The 17,349-nt window shown below is 43.4% G+C and overlaps 2 protein-coding genes across 2 annotated transcripts; one reads left to right on the forward strand and one right to left on the reverse strand.

Annotated features, from left to right (window-relative positions):
- Positions 1 to 2,914: 2,914 nt before the first annotated feature.
- Positions 2,915 to 10,990, forward strand: LOC110069952 (uncharacterized). Its single transcript, XM_020777525.3, has 3 exons — positions 2,915 to 3,184; positions 4,569 to 4,679; positions 7,068 to 10,990. Exons 2-3 carry the CDS (start codon positions 4,601 to 4,603, stop codon positions 8,444 to 8,446), a joined length of 1,458 nt encoding a protein of 485 aa, XP_020633184.3. The 5' UTR covers positions 2,915 to 3,184; positions 4,569 to 4,600; the 3' UTR covers positions 8,447 to 10,990.
- On the reverse strand, positions 10,548 to 16,356 carry LOC110069955 (histone H2A). The gene has a single exon (XM_078388776.1). The coding sequence runs from the start codon at positions 13,799 to 13,801 to the stop codon at positions 13,331 to 13,333; it is 471 nt and encodes a 156-aa protein (XP_078244902.1). The 5' UTR covers positions 13,802 to 16,356; the 3' UTR covers positions 10,548 to 13,330.
- Between the last annotated feature and the right edge of the window lie 993 nt (positions 16,357 to 17,349).

Raw genomic sequence — 17,349 nt, forward strand, 5'->3', positions numbered from 1 at the left:
AATGAAGTGTTGGTTGGGCTAGGAGGAGGACGCTGGTGTGCCGGGAAGCTGATGGGTACATGGAACTCCTAGGGGTAGGGAGTGGAGGAAGGCTTTGGAGACTGAGGGATGGAGAGCAGGGTGGCTCAAAGATGGAGAAGCGAGCAGGAAGCGGTCTGAGAAATCAGACTGGCATCGAGGGGCGGAGAACGAGGGGAAGGATTTGAGCAGAGATACCAAGAAAATTCTTTTGGACTGCATCTGCCCCAACCCAACAGCTAGCGTAGCCATGGCCATACTGACCGTGGAGTTTGGGGAAGTATATTCCCAAAAGGAAGCGTTTCCCTTCTCTCATTTTTGGTGAGAATACATTGGGTAAAAGCAAAGTGTGCTGCTCAGATACCGCCTCATTTTTCCCCTTATATACTGCCCCATAGTGCTTCAAGCACTTTAGGTGGTTTACAATTTAATTATACAGGCTACACATTGCCCCCCCAGCAAGCTGGGTACTCATTTTACTGACCTCGGAAGGATAGAAGGTTGAGTCAACCTTGAGCCGCTACCCGGGATTGAACCCCAGGTCGTGAGCACAGTTTTGGCTGCAGTACAGCCCAGGGAAGCAGTGCAGCCCTCCTCTTTTTTCTGTCTGTTGGTCAATAACTGTTACGTGAAAGAGGAGAAGATTGCAAGAGCCTGCCGTACCGGTCCGCCTGGCTCTGTCTGTTTGACTGAAGAGGCTCTCTTTCCGTCGGTTGTGTTGACACATCTACATCTGTCTTCTGAGGAGACAAGCTGCTTTTTACCAGAGTTGAAAGAACCAACTGTTTCTGTCGATCTGGATGACACCCCCACAGCCTCTTCAACAAAAAATTTGGTGGCTTCTACAAACCTCAAATTGGCACTCCCCCCCCCGCTACCCTGGTCTAGATACTACAGTTCTCATCACTCCCACATGGCAAAGAAAGGTGGGAACTGTTGTTCAGTGTCTCGCGAGAGTAACAGGTGGGGTTGGTGGTGGTTGTGTCAGCTTATCTATCGCTCCACAGTGCTAGAGCACGCTCTGGGTGGTTTACAACATAATTATGTAAACAGTGACTTGTCCCCCAGTGAGATGGGTACTCAATTTACCAACTTTGGAAGGATGGAAGGCTGAGTGAACCTTTAGCTGGCTACCTGAACCCATTGAGATCAAACTCAGGTTGTGAGCAGAGGCTTAACTGCAGTAATGCATTTTAACCACTGTGCCACAGTGGTTTCTCATAGGTGTGTGTCTCTTGGGCATCACGTGTTGAAAACGAATTTGAAAATGCTTGAAGTAAAATGAAACCGCCCCAAACAAGATGGTGGTGGTGTTTTGTTTGATAAATGTCTAAGCTCCCACCAATCTATCACAGTTTCCCATATGCTAGCAATCTGTACTATGGGAAGCTCGCGTCCGAATAATTCATCACTTAAATATCATGCCTAACATCAATCTAGACTAGACCATTGGTTCCAAAACTGGAGAGTGTGGATATGAAGAAATTCAAACGGGTGTGGTGGAGGTATGTGACTTTGAGGTTTCCATAAATACTTTCAAAAAAAAAATCTAAAATTACTATCACGGATATCATTGCTAGAATTTAATTTTTCTCAAGAAAAACTGCTCCATATTAGTTTAAAATAATTTCCCCTAAATTTTATGTGTTCCAAACATGAAGGCGGTAAAATGGAACTGAAGGTTGAGGCGGGTGGAGCATGCGTGATAGGGGCAACTCTAAACTTTGTTACTTTTATATAAAAGCTCTTCTAGAAGATTCCGAGAGGACCAGCGCAGGCGCTGTCAAAACCCAATTGTGTGCATTCACAGAGGCCATGAAGAATTTATGTGTTTGTTTTAATTTTCAATTACAAAATTGATTTTTGTTAAAATGATGTTGAATGACTGAAGGGAGGAGAGAGGTAAGGCTTTCTTCAAAATGAAAAAAAAAGGAAACCGCATGTTGAAAAATCAAGACTGCTCATGTAAGCTTATTTAACGTAGTTCCCATTTAAATTAATGCGACGGTTAGTCATGATTTAACTCCCACTGATTTCAATTAACTTTAATCTGGATTCTGATAAACATGGATGGGAGTAAAAGCTATACAATAAAGAAAATGGACATAAAAATTGATTCATTTGAAATATGGTGCTGGAGGAGAGCTTTGTAAATATCCTGGACTGGCAGAAATATGAAAAAGTGGGTCCTAAATCAAATCAAGCCTGAAGCATCTCTGGTGGCAAAAATGATGACACTGGGGCTGTCCTACTGTGGGCACATCATGAGAAGGCAGGATTCTCTGGAAAAGATGACAATGCTGGGAAATGTGGAAGGCAGCAGGAAAAGAGGAAGACAAAATATGAGATGGTTTGACTTCCTAAAAGAACCCACAGGTTTGTGTTTACAAGATCGGAGCAGGGCTGTTGACAGGGTACAGTATTTTGGAGATCACTCATTTATAAGGCCGCCATAAATTGGAGTCGACCTGACAGCTCAAAACAATAGTCTAATAGGACCCTACCTGTATTGATCATCCCCATCAGATTGCTTCCAATCAATGGCAACTTCAACTGTGTTTTTGCGGTGCGTGAGATGTTCAAGGAGTGACTTACCATTGCCGTACCCACAAGTGAGTTTTCATGGCTGAGCTACATTTGAACCCGGGTGCCCTAAATCCTAATCTGACACTAATCAAAAGTGTTGAAAAGTTACTTTATTATTATTATTATTATTATTATTATTATTATTATTATTATTATTATTATTATTATTATTATTATTATTATTATTATTATTATTATTATTATTATTATTATTATTATTTATTGCTCCCACCATCTCGCTGCCCTTGCGGTTACGTACACGTAGGGGGAAAAAACAAACAAACAAAAAAACACATTTCTAAACTTTGATTTATATTAGTGGGTCAACATCTAAAAGGTGGTAAAAGACATACGAAGCGTCAGGCTTTAGGACCCAGGGGGAGGCGACGCGTAGATGGCCGGGCAGTACTGTATATAGAAGGAAGAGGATCGGCTCTATGGCTGCGGGAGGGATCCGCGCCTGAGGGTGGATCCGGGTTGCCTGCCTTGCGTGTCTGCACGTACATACGTTTCCTGCCTCACGATGGCCGGATCCTAACCTCCTAGCCCCGATTCCAGAGAACAGGAGTTCCCAGGAGTTGTAAGTCCTGATTCCAAGTGGCCTAAACAAGCCTGCCGGCTTTGGGAAACACTGTGTACGCTCAGGCTGTCCAGCTTTACTCACGAGGAAGCGAGAGGGTTTGAGACTTCTCTTCCTGCCTTTGGCTTCGTACCGGGCAGTAGAGCTGAGATCTCCTGCCTAGGAGGGCGTGGGCGGTGTGGGTGGGTGGGTGGTTGGGGGGGGAGAGAAGATAGTGAAGGGACACACCGTCAAAGGGCAAAGTGTGTCTGTGCTGCTTGTGGGTGAGGCCGTGGGGAGGGATGATTGATCGATCACCCACACAGCAGTGGCATTTGTACCATTTTTTAAAAAATGCAGTGTTGTGTAGAGGTTAAAGCGCTGGAGTGGGAGGCCAAGTGTTTCGTTCCCACTAAACCCCATAACTCGGTCCCTTGACCTCGGACTAGTCACTCTGTTTCAGATTGACCTACCTTATAGGGTTGTTGTGAGACTTAAGAAGGAGAGTCATGTATGCGACCACGTAGGATGCTTAGAATGATTGAAGATTAAAAACGGGGGGGGGGGATCCATGTAACTCGGGATGAGCAGCTGTAGCCCTCCAGATGTGATTTATTTATTGGATTTATTGGTTCATTTTCATTTATAATCTGCCTTTCCACTAAGAGATCACCCTCAAGGTGGCTTATGGAGTCACTGTTGCCCACATCCAAAGTAACAAATACTGGCTGTGCTTGTGGAGTTGCGTGGTGCCATGGGAAGGTCCTTTGTACCGGATGGGACACCGGGCTCATCTCCGCAAAGTCTCCTTTACTGAGCTCGGCTGGCCTTCCTGTGACGCCTCCACCCAAGAACAGGATTAGATATTAATTGCCCATCCTTCCTCACCACTGGCTTGGGCTGATGGAAGCTATTTCTTTTAAATACCGTAAAGCCTGGTAGATACTTAAGGAGAAAAGCACTGTATACATATTTTAAATAAATAAATAGTAAATAAATATATAGAGGGCTAGCCATTCCATGCCCATGGCACTCTAGAATGGTCAATTTCAATCAACTGTTCTCTTCCCTGGCAAAAAAAATGGAGGGATTCTGGACACAACATTTGGCCTTATGGTGATGCAAGGAATCTGCATTGTTTTTATTCAATGCTTTCAAATAGCTACAGCCTTGTTCACATTTAGGAGATCCTTCAACATTTATTTTATTGGAAAGCTGAGATCCTTCCTCTCAACATGCACCAGAATTCATTCCGCCTGGGTCTTCTTTTAAGGACTGTAATCTGCACAGATTTCTGTGTAATTTCTTGTAAAGGGAAGCGTCTCGCCTTGCCCCGCACTTTGTAGAGCAAGTCTCATGAGGTTTGTGATTGTTTTTTTGTTCTGCCTTTTTGTTCCTTGATTAGGAGTTCCTGTCTCAAAGCCTAAGACACCCAAGATGGAGAGAGGAGAAGAAATACAGAGGAGGAATCCCCAGAAACCTGTGACAGAAGAAATTCCAAAAAATGATAGCCCAAGTAATAACTCTGTTAATAATGGGTTCCGTTCTTGGCTGGTGGGAGCTAGATTTGCCACTCCTGAGCACAGCTTTAAAACATTACCGTTTTGAACTTCCACTCCCAGAATCCTAGCTAGCTATGCTGGCTGAGGGATTCTGGGAGTTCTAAAATTTAAACTTTTCCAGCCTCCACTCCTGAAATAGATCTAAATTACATGATTCTTGGGTTCAAAACAAGCCAAATAGAAAGAAAATTCCACATTTCACCATATGTGCAAGAGGATAGGATTTGAAGTATATTTTCCCCCCTTTCATGGATATGATTCTAAGGCTGCTGTAGATTCGCACTGTGAATCAGAGATTCATAAGCGAGCCTGTCTTTGCTTGGTGCCCAAGCTTTTAAAAACATCTGAATCTGGCTTTGGAATACACAGATATTGTAGTGCATTCTAAGGTGTTGTCTCCTTCATCCTTGATCTAACTCTTCAACATCATTAGCAAAATGCACAGAGGACTCTCATGTTCAGTTTTCAAGAGATGGTAGCATTTCAAGCTAGAAACAAGGAATAAAATGTCAGAATGCGCTATCATTTTTTCACTTCCTGGATGTGCAAAATAAGCTTCTCTTTCTTCGTAACTGCTGCCTTTGAATGTTAGAACACCACTTCCTTGTGCACGAGTGAGTGATTTTCTCCAGAGTCTGGAAAAGTTATGAAAGGGAGCTTATAAGTCTCAGAATCCTCCAGCATTCTGGCTGGGGCATTCTGGGATGTAGACTGAAAAAGTAACCTCAGGTTTCCTTAGCCCTAAAAATTTATGATCTAAAATAGTAAAACGTGGTTCCTTATAATACGTTTTGCCACCCGGAGAGCTTATATGCCCATGATCAAACTGTGCAAGTGTCACACTGCAAGAAATTCAGTATCTTTTCTTTTTTTTCAAAATTTGAGCATATTCTGCAAATATTTCATTTATTTATTCAAATTATTTATATGCTTGCCTCCATAGGGGACGCAAGACAGCTCACAACAGATAAAATAAGACATTGTAAAACACTATATAAAGGTCACATTTAAAAGACAATTAAACATACATCAAGATTTTAAAAACCATGTATAAAAACAATTATAAAACATTTAAGAATTTGTAAGATAAAAACCAGCATTCCTGAGACAACTTACTGCTTAAAGGCCTGCCTGAAGAGGAATCTCTTTGCCTGGCGATGGATGGACAAGAGAGAGGGGGGCCAACGTGGCTTCTCGGGGCAGAGCGTTCCAAAGCCTGGGAGCAGCCACTGAGAAGGCCCTCTCTCATGCCCACATCAAGCAACCTCGGGAAGGTGGTGGAACCGAGAGAAGGGCTTGCTCAGAAGATCTTAAAAGCTGAGAAGGCTCCTGTGGGATGATGTCCAGCAGGAGTGAATTTCAGTGTCTCGCTTGGTCCCGTCCTGTCACAAGTAGGAACAAAATAAACTGTTCAAATCAAATATTCAGAAATATACACACTTTATTAATGAGGCAGAATGCAATGAATGTCTAAAGTAGTAAGCATAGATATATATTTCAGTAAAAATTTGCTGAAAGGCAAGATATATATATAAATGTGAAATATATATATTTGCTGAAAAAATATACTTGATTATATATATTTATTATATTTATATATACTGTATATCTCAGCAAATGTATTTACTGGAATATATATTCCAGTAAAAATGGCTTAAACTAAAAAAAAACAAAACCAAAAAGCTTATAAAAGAATGCTTAGAAAAAAGGGAAGGACTGTTGCGCTCTAGCTTTGCATGTAGAACGTTTCCCAGGTTTGATCCTTGACATTCTCAGTTAAAACAGCTGATGAAGTGCCCTGAGTGGTGTGGTGGATAAGAGTGATGGACAGAACTCAGGAGACTTGGGTTCAATTCTCTTGCTCGCAACCAAGGAATCTCGTGGGGGTGGGGGGTGGGCAGGAAAACATTGGTAAACCCACTCCTTAAATATCTCACTTACCTTGAAACCCCTGTTAGGGTCGCTATAAGACAGTTGCCAGTTGGTGGCATGTCACACATAACATAAGCAGATTAAGGGAAATAGTAAGTAAGGTGTGGTGCTCCGAATCAGACAGAGGGAAACCTGGTTCAGAATCCTCTTGGCTACATACAACTGATGATCTTGATTCAGTCAACTATTTCTCACCAAGCCTGCTTCACAGGGTTGTTGTTGAGGATAACACTGAGGCAGAAACGCATATATTTAGGGGAAAGTTTGGGTATAATTGTAATAAAGAATCCTATTTATTCTCCTGACATGGGGAACCAGTGCCGGATAATGTAAAGACGGAGGTAAACAGTCAAATTGTCTGGAATGATATAAAGCAGCTCTGCCTTCTTAATTGGTTTCTCCTTCTTTAGAAACGAGTCTTGTCGATGACAAACTGGCCTCTGCTGCCCTTACTGTCGCCACAGCTGCCGTGGCTGCTGTTAAGACTGTCATAGGGGTCCATTCCTGCATTTTCACCAGGCTGGCCACCCGTCGGAAGTTGCTACGGCGAGACCACGAGGAGGTGGACGAACTGGAGCAACTGGTGGAGAACGCGGCCATCGTCCGTCTCCGGGCGGTGGTGGAATCCAGCATAGATTCCTTGAGGACCATGTTGTGCTCTTGCCTCTTCCAGTCTCCGGCCGTCCTGGCCGGACTCATAGATGAGCTTTACATCATGGAGCGGGCTTTCTGGGTGCAACCCGGCCGCTCCGAATGGTGGGAGAAGGTCGTCCTACCTCACTGGGACGACCCGCTTTGGCAGGAGAATTTCAGGATGAGCCGGCGGACTTTTATGGAGCTCTGCGACCAGCTGAGGCCCGTCCTAGAGCGGCAGACCACCAACATGCGAGCCCCGATTACTGTCGAGAAGCAACTGGGCATCGCCATCTGGAAGCTGGCCACCCCGGACAGCTACCGCTCCGTGGCAGAGTGTTTTGGGGTTGGCCGCTCCACCGTCTCGAGGATCGTCATGGAAGTTTGCCAGGCCCTCTACGACGTTTACCACCGCGTGGTTCACTTGACCCGTCCTCAGGCCGTGATGGCAGGCTTTGCGGCCAAGGGCTTCCCTCACTGCATCGGCGCCATTGACGCCACCCATATCCCAATCATTGCCCCTGCTCACAGAGCGACCGAGTACATCAACAGCAAAGGGTACTACTCCATGGTCCTGCAGGCCCTGGTGGATCATGAGGGCAGGTTCACAGATGTGTACGCTGGGCGGTCAGGGAAAGTCCACGATGCCAGGATCTTCCGTAGCTCCCCCGTCTTCCGCGCTATGAATCATGGGACGTTTGGTCCCAATACCACTATGGACCTGGGGGGACAGCAGGTGAAACCCGTCATCCTTGGCGACCTCGCATACCCTCTCCTGCCGTGGCTCATGACGCCTTACTGTGGCCACCTGGACACCCGCAAGCAGCTGTTCAACGACACCGTGGGCCGCTGCCGAGCGGTGGTGGACTATGCTTTTGAGCGCCTCCGGGGTCGTTGGCGGTGCCTGCTGTCTCGCCTGGACGTGCGGGAGCGCTATGCCCCCCGCGTCATTGTGGCCTGCTGCATATTGCACAACATCTGTGAAGCCAAAGGGGAGCCCCTCCAGGAAGGCTGGGAGGAGGTGGTCCGGTCTGTCTCTAGATCCTACCAACAACCGGAGCGACAGCCAGTATATGTATCAAACTCTTACGCCAGGGAGATCCGGGATCTTCTTAGTGCATACCTGGAAAAAAAAGAACGAGGAAGGCTGGAGTGAATATACTCTTCCCTCCACACCCAAAAAAGCTCCTTAGGGTCGGTCTGGGGAAGAGGATGCCGTTTCTTTCCGCTCTGCTTCCTGAGGCTTGGCTTTCCTTAAGACTACAGCTGACCTAGTTTGAAAGCAATGGTGCTACAGTGGGGTCTTGACTTAAGAACGGCTTGAGTTAAGAACATTTTGACTTAAGAACCACTCTCATAGGAAAATATTGACTTGACTTACATACTTAGATTTGAGTTAAGAACTAAATAAAACCACATGGGAGGCAGGGAAAGTGAAAAATTTGAACTTTCAGTTAACTGTTGGCAAGTGAAAAGGGTGCCTGTCTGCTTCCTCACTCCTCCCAGCGTTTAGAGAGTGGATTGGGAGACAGTCTTCGGACTGCCTGGACTGTATTTTCCCTGCCTTCCCTGAACCTTTCTTGACCTAAGAAAAAAAGAAACAAAATATCCCCCTCTAGTGGTCAAAGGCGGAATAGCAGCTTCCCATTAGTTTCTATGGACGGAAAAGAGCAGATACGGATCAAATGGTTTTCAATGCATTCCTATGGGAAATGCAGATTTGACCTGAGAACTTTTTGACTTGAGAACCGCCTTCCAATACGGATTAAGTTCTCAAGTCAAGACCCCACTGTATTTATCACTTTCCTACCAAAAGTGAGGCAGTTTGAAATTGCAAGTGACCGGTGCACATGCCTGCTACATTCATGGGTATGCTGTGGTTACTGCCTCTGCAGAAGACCTCCTGTTGCTCAGCCAGGCCTGGCTCCATGATTGATGGGTCCTGTTGACAAAGTATACTCTGATGGGTCCCCTTTGATATCCGTAGGCCTAAACAGCCACAGTGAATGGCAGCACCTGGAGGCTGGCTGTCACTATTTCAGGTTCCCCTTGTTCCCTAAAGCTGCCTGGATCCTGGGCATAGTGGGAAGTACAACATCACCGCTCCCAACTACAGCTAACTAACACTGGCTAGAGCACTGGTTCTCAACCTTGGCTTACTCAGAAGTTGTGGACTGCAGCTCCCAGAAGCCTTCACCACCAACTGTGCTGGCTGGGGTTTCTGGGAGTTGCAGTTCAAAAACATCCGAGTAACAAAGGTTGGGAACCTAGGGGCTAGAGCATTGCGCTTTGTTGTGCTTTTTTTATTTTTAGGGGGCTTAGAAGAGACATTTGTTATCTGTCACTTCTGATAATTTTTTGGTCCATGTTATTTGGGGGTTTGGAGGCATGGTGTGTGTGTGTGTGTTTTAATTTGTTGTAAACTACTCAGACTAGTGACTTCTCACTAGATGAGCAGTATATAAAAGTAATAAATATAGAATTAAACAATAAATCAGCAGTGGAGCAAATTGAGCCCTTTAGAACGTAGGAAGAGTCATGGAAGATGAAACTTAAGGCTTCACTTACAGGCTTGTCATCATCATTTTTGTCTTATTTATAGCATTTTTCTTTTCATTTTAAAAATTCAGAGTGGATTACAACATGCGGCAAAACAAATGACTAAATCCATTAAAAAAATTTAAATCCATTAAAAAGCTGGGGGTACTGGCAATGTTGATAGGAAAATAGGCACTGGTAGAGAAATGCCTGGGTGAGCAAGTGAGTCTGTAAGAGGTGGAAACAACCAACACTTGGGAGCCCACCCAATTTCTGCAGGGAAAATTTTCCCCCATGATGACCACCAGAGTAGACAAGGCTTTCCTGGCCACTGCAAATCAGCAAGCAAACCTTATTAGGATGCAGTATGGAAAGCGTACCTGCCACTGCCTCAAAATGTAAAAATCGGATTGATGCATATGGGAATGATTTCTCATATAGCCTCTTCCCGAACTGTTAAGGGGCTTATAAGCTAAACACAACACCTTCAACATAATTTGGTATCTAAATGGAAGTCAGCGCAGATCTTACAGCGGAAGAGTTATTCATGTGTGGTAGCAAGTTCCCAAAGGCAGCCTGGCAGAGTTCAAATCCTGCTAACCCTGGAGTTCCATCTCATAGAAATCTCAAAAGTCCTAGTGGGATCAGCCTCTGATTTATCCCACCCTTTAATAGGACGCACTGGAAAAAAAAACTTGCATCATGGTCATCTAACACAGATTTAGCATTTGAATCCCATTTTTTAAAAAATGAATAAAACGATGGTGGTGTACGAAGGGCCGGAATGGGAGATGATGTGTGAAAAATATGGGAAGGAGAGAAGAGGGGAAACGGCCGCAGGAAAAGAAGTTAGAAAAAGAACTGAAAAGAGATCAACTGTGACTGAACAGATTGGGAGGAATTTTATGAAATTGAAAACTCCCAAATGGGGATGAATGCATGTTGATATTACTGGATCTTGATATGGAGGATTTTTTTTTCTCCTTTGTGTGAAAAAATAAATTCCCCAAAAATACAAGACCCTTGTCCCGGAGGCAAGATCAGGCTGTCAAACTCCCAAGTTTGTTCAAGACGCAAATTCTGTAATGAACTGTCTACTGAGTATTCATGTACATTTATATACAGAGCTTTAACCGTAAAGAATATATGCACTGACTCCAAACCACACGTTTATTCCTTTTCTTTACTTCCAGCTTTCTTCTAGGAGCACAATTTAATAATCTGAAACATGGTAGCAGACTAAGGCCCTCGTGATATTGTTGGACTGCATGTCCCATCAGCCCTAGCCTTTGCCAGGAGTGGAGGATCATAGGGTCTGCAAAAATACCTATACAAGGAGTGCAGCTCAGCTTCCCCTCTCCCCCCCCCCTGCAATTGCAATTAATGTTTGGAAAGCAATGGGATACCTGCTCCATCTGTTTAGAGTTGTTCAGGAAGCCAGTGATGTCAGACTGTGGGCTTAACTTCTGCTGGGCTTTTATCAATAATCATAGTTCATCTTTCGTTTTCAAAGAAAACCATCTCCATCAAGACAGAAGTCAGTGTAGTTTGTTGTTGTGCATTGAATTACACAAGTCAGTGTGCAACAAATGTTACCCAATCAATAGGATTTGGGCCATTGTCTTCCCGTTGTAATCCTGCTGGACTTTCGCACTACTTTGCTCTGATGATTTGGTTTGGGGTTCCCCCCCCCTGGAGGAGTTGTATTGAATGAGACCCCACACCCACTTCCCCCCTTTCTAAAAAAGGTCAATTAAAGGAGAAAAAGAATGGTCCATCAAATCTTCTGATTGCTAGTCCTAGGAGACTCCCCCCCCCATCTAGAAGCACAGAGAAAGACAGGCTACTGTATAATAAAAGCCCAAACTAGAGGATGGGATGGCTACAGAGGTTGACAGCTGAATTTTGAGTGGGTCAACTTGTTTCCCCAATCAGGTTTCAGTCACTGACATTTTGTGAAGCCATAATAAAGGTACAACTAGTACAGTATTAGAATAATATAAAAAGCTGCTTATCATCAGCCATTAAGGTACAATTCAACCAGTCCGTTTGGCTCCTGCAAACAGGATGCAGAAGGAATGTCATTTTGTCCTTTGCCCCCAGGCAGCGAAATATCTTGAGCCATCGCTGTGCTGATGCTACAATTTATGTGTTTATGTGCTCATGATTTTAACCAGTGCTAAAAGTATAAACACAGCTTTTGCTTTTATTATATTTGTGTACTTTGCAACTTGCTAGCTGCTTTAGACTGGGTTACCTAGAAAGGAGTACAAATTACTGTACTTGATTTTCTTGTTTGGGTTTTCTATTTTCTCCTGAGAACCATAGAAGATGGGAGTCCAGAAGATGGTGCTAGAGTGCAACCAAGTTTGCCAATTGAAGGAAAGGCATTGTAGCTAGATGAATTCTGTGCAAGGATTTGATGGCAGATTCCTGACTTGAAAGAGACAGAAAACGTGTGCCAACAGCCAGTCTCTGTGAGTGCTCCCTCAAGACTTGATCTTGTGATTTTCAAAGATGGTCTTACAGGTTCCAAATCTTACAGACTTAGAATGGCTGTGTAGGAGGGAGGGCAACTGCAGCAGGACCAAACAAAGAACACTTCTCAGATTTGCAAACAGCCCAGCAACTGTATTTTCCATGGTGGGGCTAAAGGGAAAGGGTGCAGTCAAAGGTTAATTTGCCTTTTTAAGAGCGTGGGAAATTTTGTTTCTTCATGTTGAAAGCAGAGGTGCAGGCAAAATTATGTCCTTGAAACATGACATCTAATTTTGGGACTCTTGGACTATTTCAGACTGATAAAAAAAATAGCCAGCCTGGTTGTAGCAGCCAATAAAACAGAAAGAATACATGGCGAGTTCACTTTTGCAAATATTAAAAAATACTCAAGTAGCTTATCAGAAACCAGCACAGGTGGAAAGTTACTCCATAAACAATTAATTGTACACCAGTTAAATGTTTGGTTTATGGTTCTCAACAAGACTAAAATGTTTAAGTATTTTTTTGTGTTTGATAGGTGGGAGCAGGAAATAACTCAATTCACTAGACATAAAGCAGAGTACTTAATAAAAAAGGTCCAAATACTGTAATTGGAAAGTGGGTTTTACTTTTGAATGACATCAGAGCAACAGGCAGCTCACTTATTCAGCTGAGGAAAGACAATTTTCACTGAACAAGTCAATGTCAAGTGGTACTTTTAAGGCTTTCACCAATTCTTAGGCTGCTAGAAACATGTTTTCACTTATAGAATTCCTAAAATAAATGTGTAGAATTAAAAACTTCTGGTTGGGCATTTTCAGAAATTTCATGTTAACTTCAAGCTCAGCTCTCCTGTCCCAGTGTCCAGTTTTTACAAGCCTGCTGAACTATCCATAAACGTATTTGCCAATACTGTATAGGACAACTGTGTAGCGCAGCAGCTCTTCCAGGACGCCCGTGGGTGGCTCTGAAAAGAGCCTTTGGGTCTCAGTATTATCCCCCGGGGCAGGGATGCCTTTACTCCTCACTGAACAGCAACTGGCGCCGAGGTAGGCTTCACCGTCACTTTGGGTACCTTGGTGGACTTGCTCCCACCGATCCCAGACTTGCTGCTGGAGGTATGGAGAACCTCCGTCTTCTTCGGCAGCAAGACAGCATGGATGTTCGGCAGGACCCCACCCTGAGCTATCGTCACGCCCCCCAACAGCTTATTCAGCTCTTCATCGTTGCGGACGGCGAGCTGCAGGTGCCGGGGGATGATCCGGCTTTTCTTGTTATCCCGCGCCGCGTTACCGGCCAGCTCCAAAATCTCCGCGCTCAGGTATTCAAGGACCGCAGCCAGGTAAACGGGAGCACCGCCTCCAATGCGCTCCGCATAGTTTCCCTTTCGCAGTAGCCTATGAACGCGGCCCACTGGGAACTGTAGCCCAGCTCTGGAAGAGCGTGACTTCGCCTTCGCTCTCGCCTTCCCACCTGTCTTGCCACGACCAGACATGCTAACAACCTCTTCTGCTTTTTCCGAACTGGAAGAGAATGACGGAATAGTGGACTGCACCGTCTTTTATAGGCCTCTCGGCAAGGTCCTCCTGGCTGTGATTGGTCAAAAATTATGGACCAATAAAAAGAAGGATCCTGTCTGAACCAATAAGAAAAGAGTATTATATGGCCACAAACAAAAGTAAAAACGCGCGCGTATTTTTTTTAGGGGTTTAGTGCATATTTGTGTAAAAATGAGAGAACAAATATGTCTTTCTTTGTTCCACGTTCCTTATACCTTTACTAATCTTCGCCTATTATACTTCTAGCAGAAACATTTTCATTTTTCTCTCTGTTCTAAAGATCTACTCTGCCACACTAGCGGGAACCTAAGGGTACGTTTGCCTTCTTTTTGTGTCCACACAATTTCCAACTTGAACAGTTTGGTTAAAAATTCCCAGGACATGAAACCGGCAAAGCTCCAGCCGCAATTCTGTTGTGTACATTTATTGCTGCGTTACAGGGATTTTTTTTCCGGCGCTGAAGAAACACAAACTTGGAGGGAAAACGCGAAGTGGGCGGGGCTTGATTTTTTCACGGTTTTGGCGGGATCTTGGAGAACACTTCGCCCTTTCGCGCTCTTTTTCCTCACCCTCTCTGCCCTGAGACAAGGCGCCTCTAAAACTTGTGGGTTAAACGTAGGAAATAGTGGATTGCCTTCGACCTCCCCACCTAAAAATGATCGTTTGAATTTTAATAATAAAAATTTAATATTAAGTTAACTTGTGTTCTGCTTTGTGTCCGAACAAATTCTGTTCCCTCCTGAATTAAATTCTACCCTTTTCCTCTAATGATTATACTGTATATAGATATTAAACCCGTCATTTTGCGTGTTTGTTCCAATGACTTGAGTTTTGCTTCCTCAGTTTCGCTGTGCTTACATTTTTATTTACAGTTATTAAGGGGCTGCAGTTCTACTTACCCGGATGAATACAGTAGTTTGACGGGAAGTCGTGTAGAACTATGGGGCTTGGTTTCCAAGTAAACTCGGCCAAAATATAGTACAGTATAGACTATATTGCTTAATGTGTCTCATCTGATTAATTTTTATACACGTATATCCTTTGAAAACCATGAAGTTCTGAGGTACCATAAAGTCTAGGAAATGTATTAAGGCTTTCCCGAAGTCCGCATGAAATGCATGAAGCTTTATCAATCTCAGGTCATTTATCTTATTGATTGATTGATTGATTTAATTTATTCATTTTATTTGTATGCTGCTTTTCTTCCCATAACCACCCAAGGCGGCTCACAACAGATAATTCAATTTAACAACACTAGATAAATATATATTTAAAACAATATACTACCCAGATTTACGGTGCACACCCCTGAAATATTGTACTTAAGAACTGTTTATGTAGCCGCTAATGTGGGTTGAAAACCACAAACGTTCCTGCCAGAATACAGTACATTTCTTAATGTTCAGCATGTCTGGTTTGTTGGCAGGTTTTTGTTTTTCCATCTTTTCTCTTGTAGGCTAGGAGGGCTGCCATTCTGGAAATCCTTAAATAGTTGCCTTGAGCTCATATGGGATGATTTCAAATCTACTGCCCATTGCTGTGAAGACGGCAAATTGAATAACGTTTTGTCAATTTATATTATGATCATAAGCATAAAAGATATTTGCAGTTGTAGGTTTTTCTTCCTCACGTTTCGTTAGACTTTGCCAGCCACAGAGACTAGCGAAACGTTAGGAAGAAAACCTTCAGAACACAGCCAAACAACCCGAAAAACCTACAACCACCATCGGATCCCGGCGGTGAAAAGCCTTCGAGAATACATATTTGCAGTAATTCTATCACCACTATGATGTTAAAATCCACTGGAGAATTTTTATTAGGAATAACTGAAATTCCATAAAAGCTTTGATAGAATGCCGGTTAGTCGTGATAAAAGTATTGCCCGACCATGGATTTGGGTCTGGTTTTTCATGGATCCGACATTGCTACTTTAGTCATCAACAGTAAATCCTACCTAAGTTTATTCAGGAGTTAAACCAGCCCCCATTCATTTGAATGGAGTTTCATCCTAGCACAGGATGTACAGTAGTCTCTAATCTAATTGGAGCCTCCTTTTGAAAAAAATGCAGGATATTGGTTTCATAGCTGGACTGTTTTTACTTCAACCCAAATACGCCGAACCTACGTCCCCACCTGGGCAATCTGAAATAATTCTGGCTAGCATTACTAAATATCCCCTAGTATTAACATTTATTTTCAACCGTCAAAAAACTATTTTGCTCCCATAGGAATCAAAATCCCGCCTCATTAGGCATACGTAAGTTACATAACCTGCTTGCAGTTACTTATTAAACGTGCGTTCCCCTCTTTAATCGCTTATTACAAACCAATTCAGATCTATAAACCGAATCCGATATGGTTTTACTGTTGCGTCTGAGAAGGCGTAGTAGACTAGAGTGCACAGAATTCTTCCTCAAGCTGAATAATGACCCAAATGGTTAGTGCTAGTGGGCAGAAAGGCAAGCTGACTGACTGGGACTGGGGCATTAACGTCAGGCGAGATTTCTCCTTTTCCTCTCCCTCCCGCTTTGAATTACTATTCAATTCAGGCAGGAACAGTTCTGTAAGCTTGGAAGCATTTTTGCCCAATGTAACTGTATGGAGCTACAGTATTTTTAAATTTCAAAAGGTGCTAGGATGTATTTTCTGTTCCATCTATAAGTAGAACGTATGTATTATAAGGAAAGCTTGGTTAGATTCAGATGAAAGACAGAAAACAAAACGGGTGGAAGAAATAATTTAAAATAAAGCCAAAGACACGACTGTATATTACTGGCACAAAATAGCAATCATTTAAAGTGACTATCGAGGGACGCAAAATAAGCTGTTATTCTTATACACCACTCAGAGTGACGACCATTTGGCCAGACGGGTGGTCTAGAAGTGCAAAAATTAATGAGTGCATGAGTTAATTAATAAGAAAGTACAAAAGGACTGCAGTTGAACAGAACAAGGCAAAAATGATGTCTGCAGAGGAGTTACATACATTTAATGCGGACAAGGAAGAAATTGAAATTGTTAAATATCCTCTATATCTTGACTCAATCACCAGCCCCAACGGTGACTGAACCAAGATCGACGATGTGGGATTCCCCAAGTCGGCACTGATCGGTTTCTGAAAAGCGGGCAATGAAAAAATAGCAGTATTTTTCTCGGCTCTTACGTCCACAATGCACTCCCCCTTTATTAACCCTCCCGACACACACAAAAATTAAAATAACAGTCCTGTATACTCACTCCGTACTGGTGTAAGAAGCTAGCCGTAAACTATACCAAATACACTTACATCCAAAAATATACAGGTACTACATTCTTCTACAATTATTCTATACAGAGGTCACATTCTTCTACACAGATTATTAACTCTACAGTATTTGGGTTCTGGCAGAAGGCGGCAGAAGCCTGAAATCCCCAGATCTTTCATGAGGTAGCATTTATTGTTTCGGGAAGATGAGGATCTTCTGTTGTGAGAACAATGATGAGA

This window comes from Pogona vitticeps, chromosome 2 (assembly GCF_051106095.1).
Source record: "Pogona vitticeps strain Pit_001003342236 chromosome 2, PviZW2.1, whole genome shotgun sequence".
Classification (NCBI taxonomy): domain Eukaryota; kingdom Metazoa; phylum Chordata; class Lepidosauria; order Squamata; family Agamidae; genus Pogona; species Pogona vitticeps.

Excerpts from the sequence above, each read along its gene's own strand:
- LOC110069952 (XM_020777525.3), top strand. The coding sequence starts at position 4,601 with ATGGAGAGAGGAGAAGAAATACAGAGGAGGAATCCCCAGAAACCTGTG. Across the intron at positions 4,680-7,067 it reads TCCAAAAAATGATAGCCCAA|AAACGAGTCTTGTCGATGAC; the intron begins GTAATAACTCTG and ends CTCCTTCTTTAG.
- LOC110069955 (XM_078388776.1), bottom strand. The coding sequence starts at position 13,801 with ATGTCTGGTCGTGGCAAGACAGGTGGGAAGGCGAGAGCGAAGGCGAAG.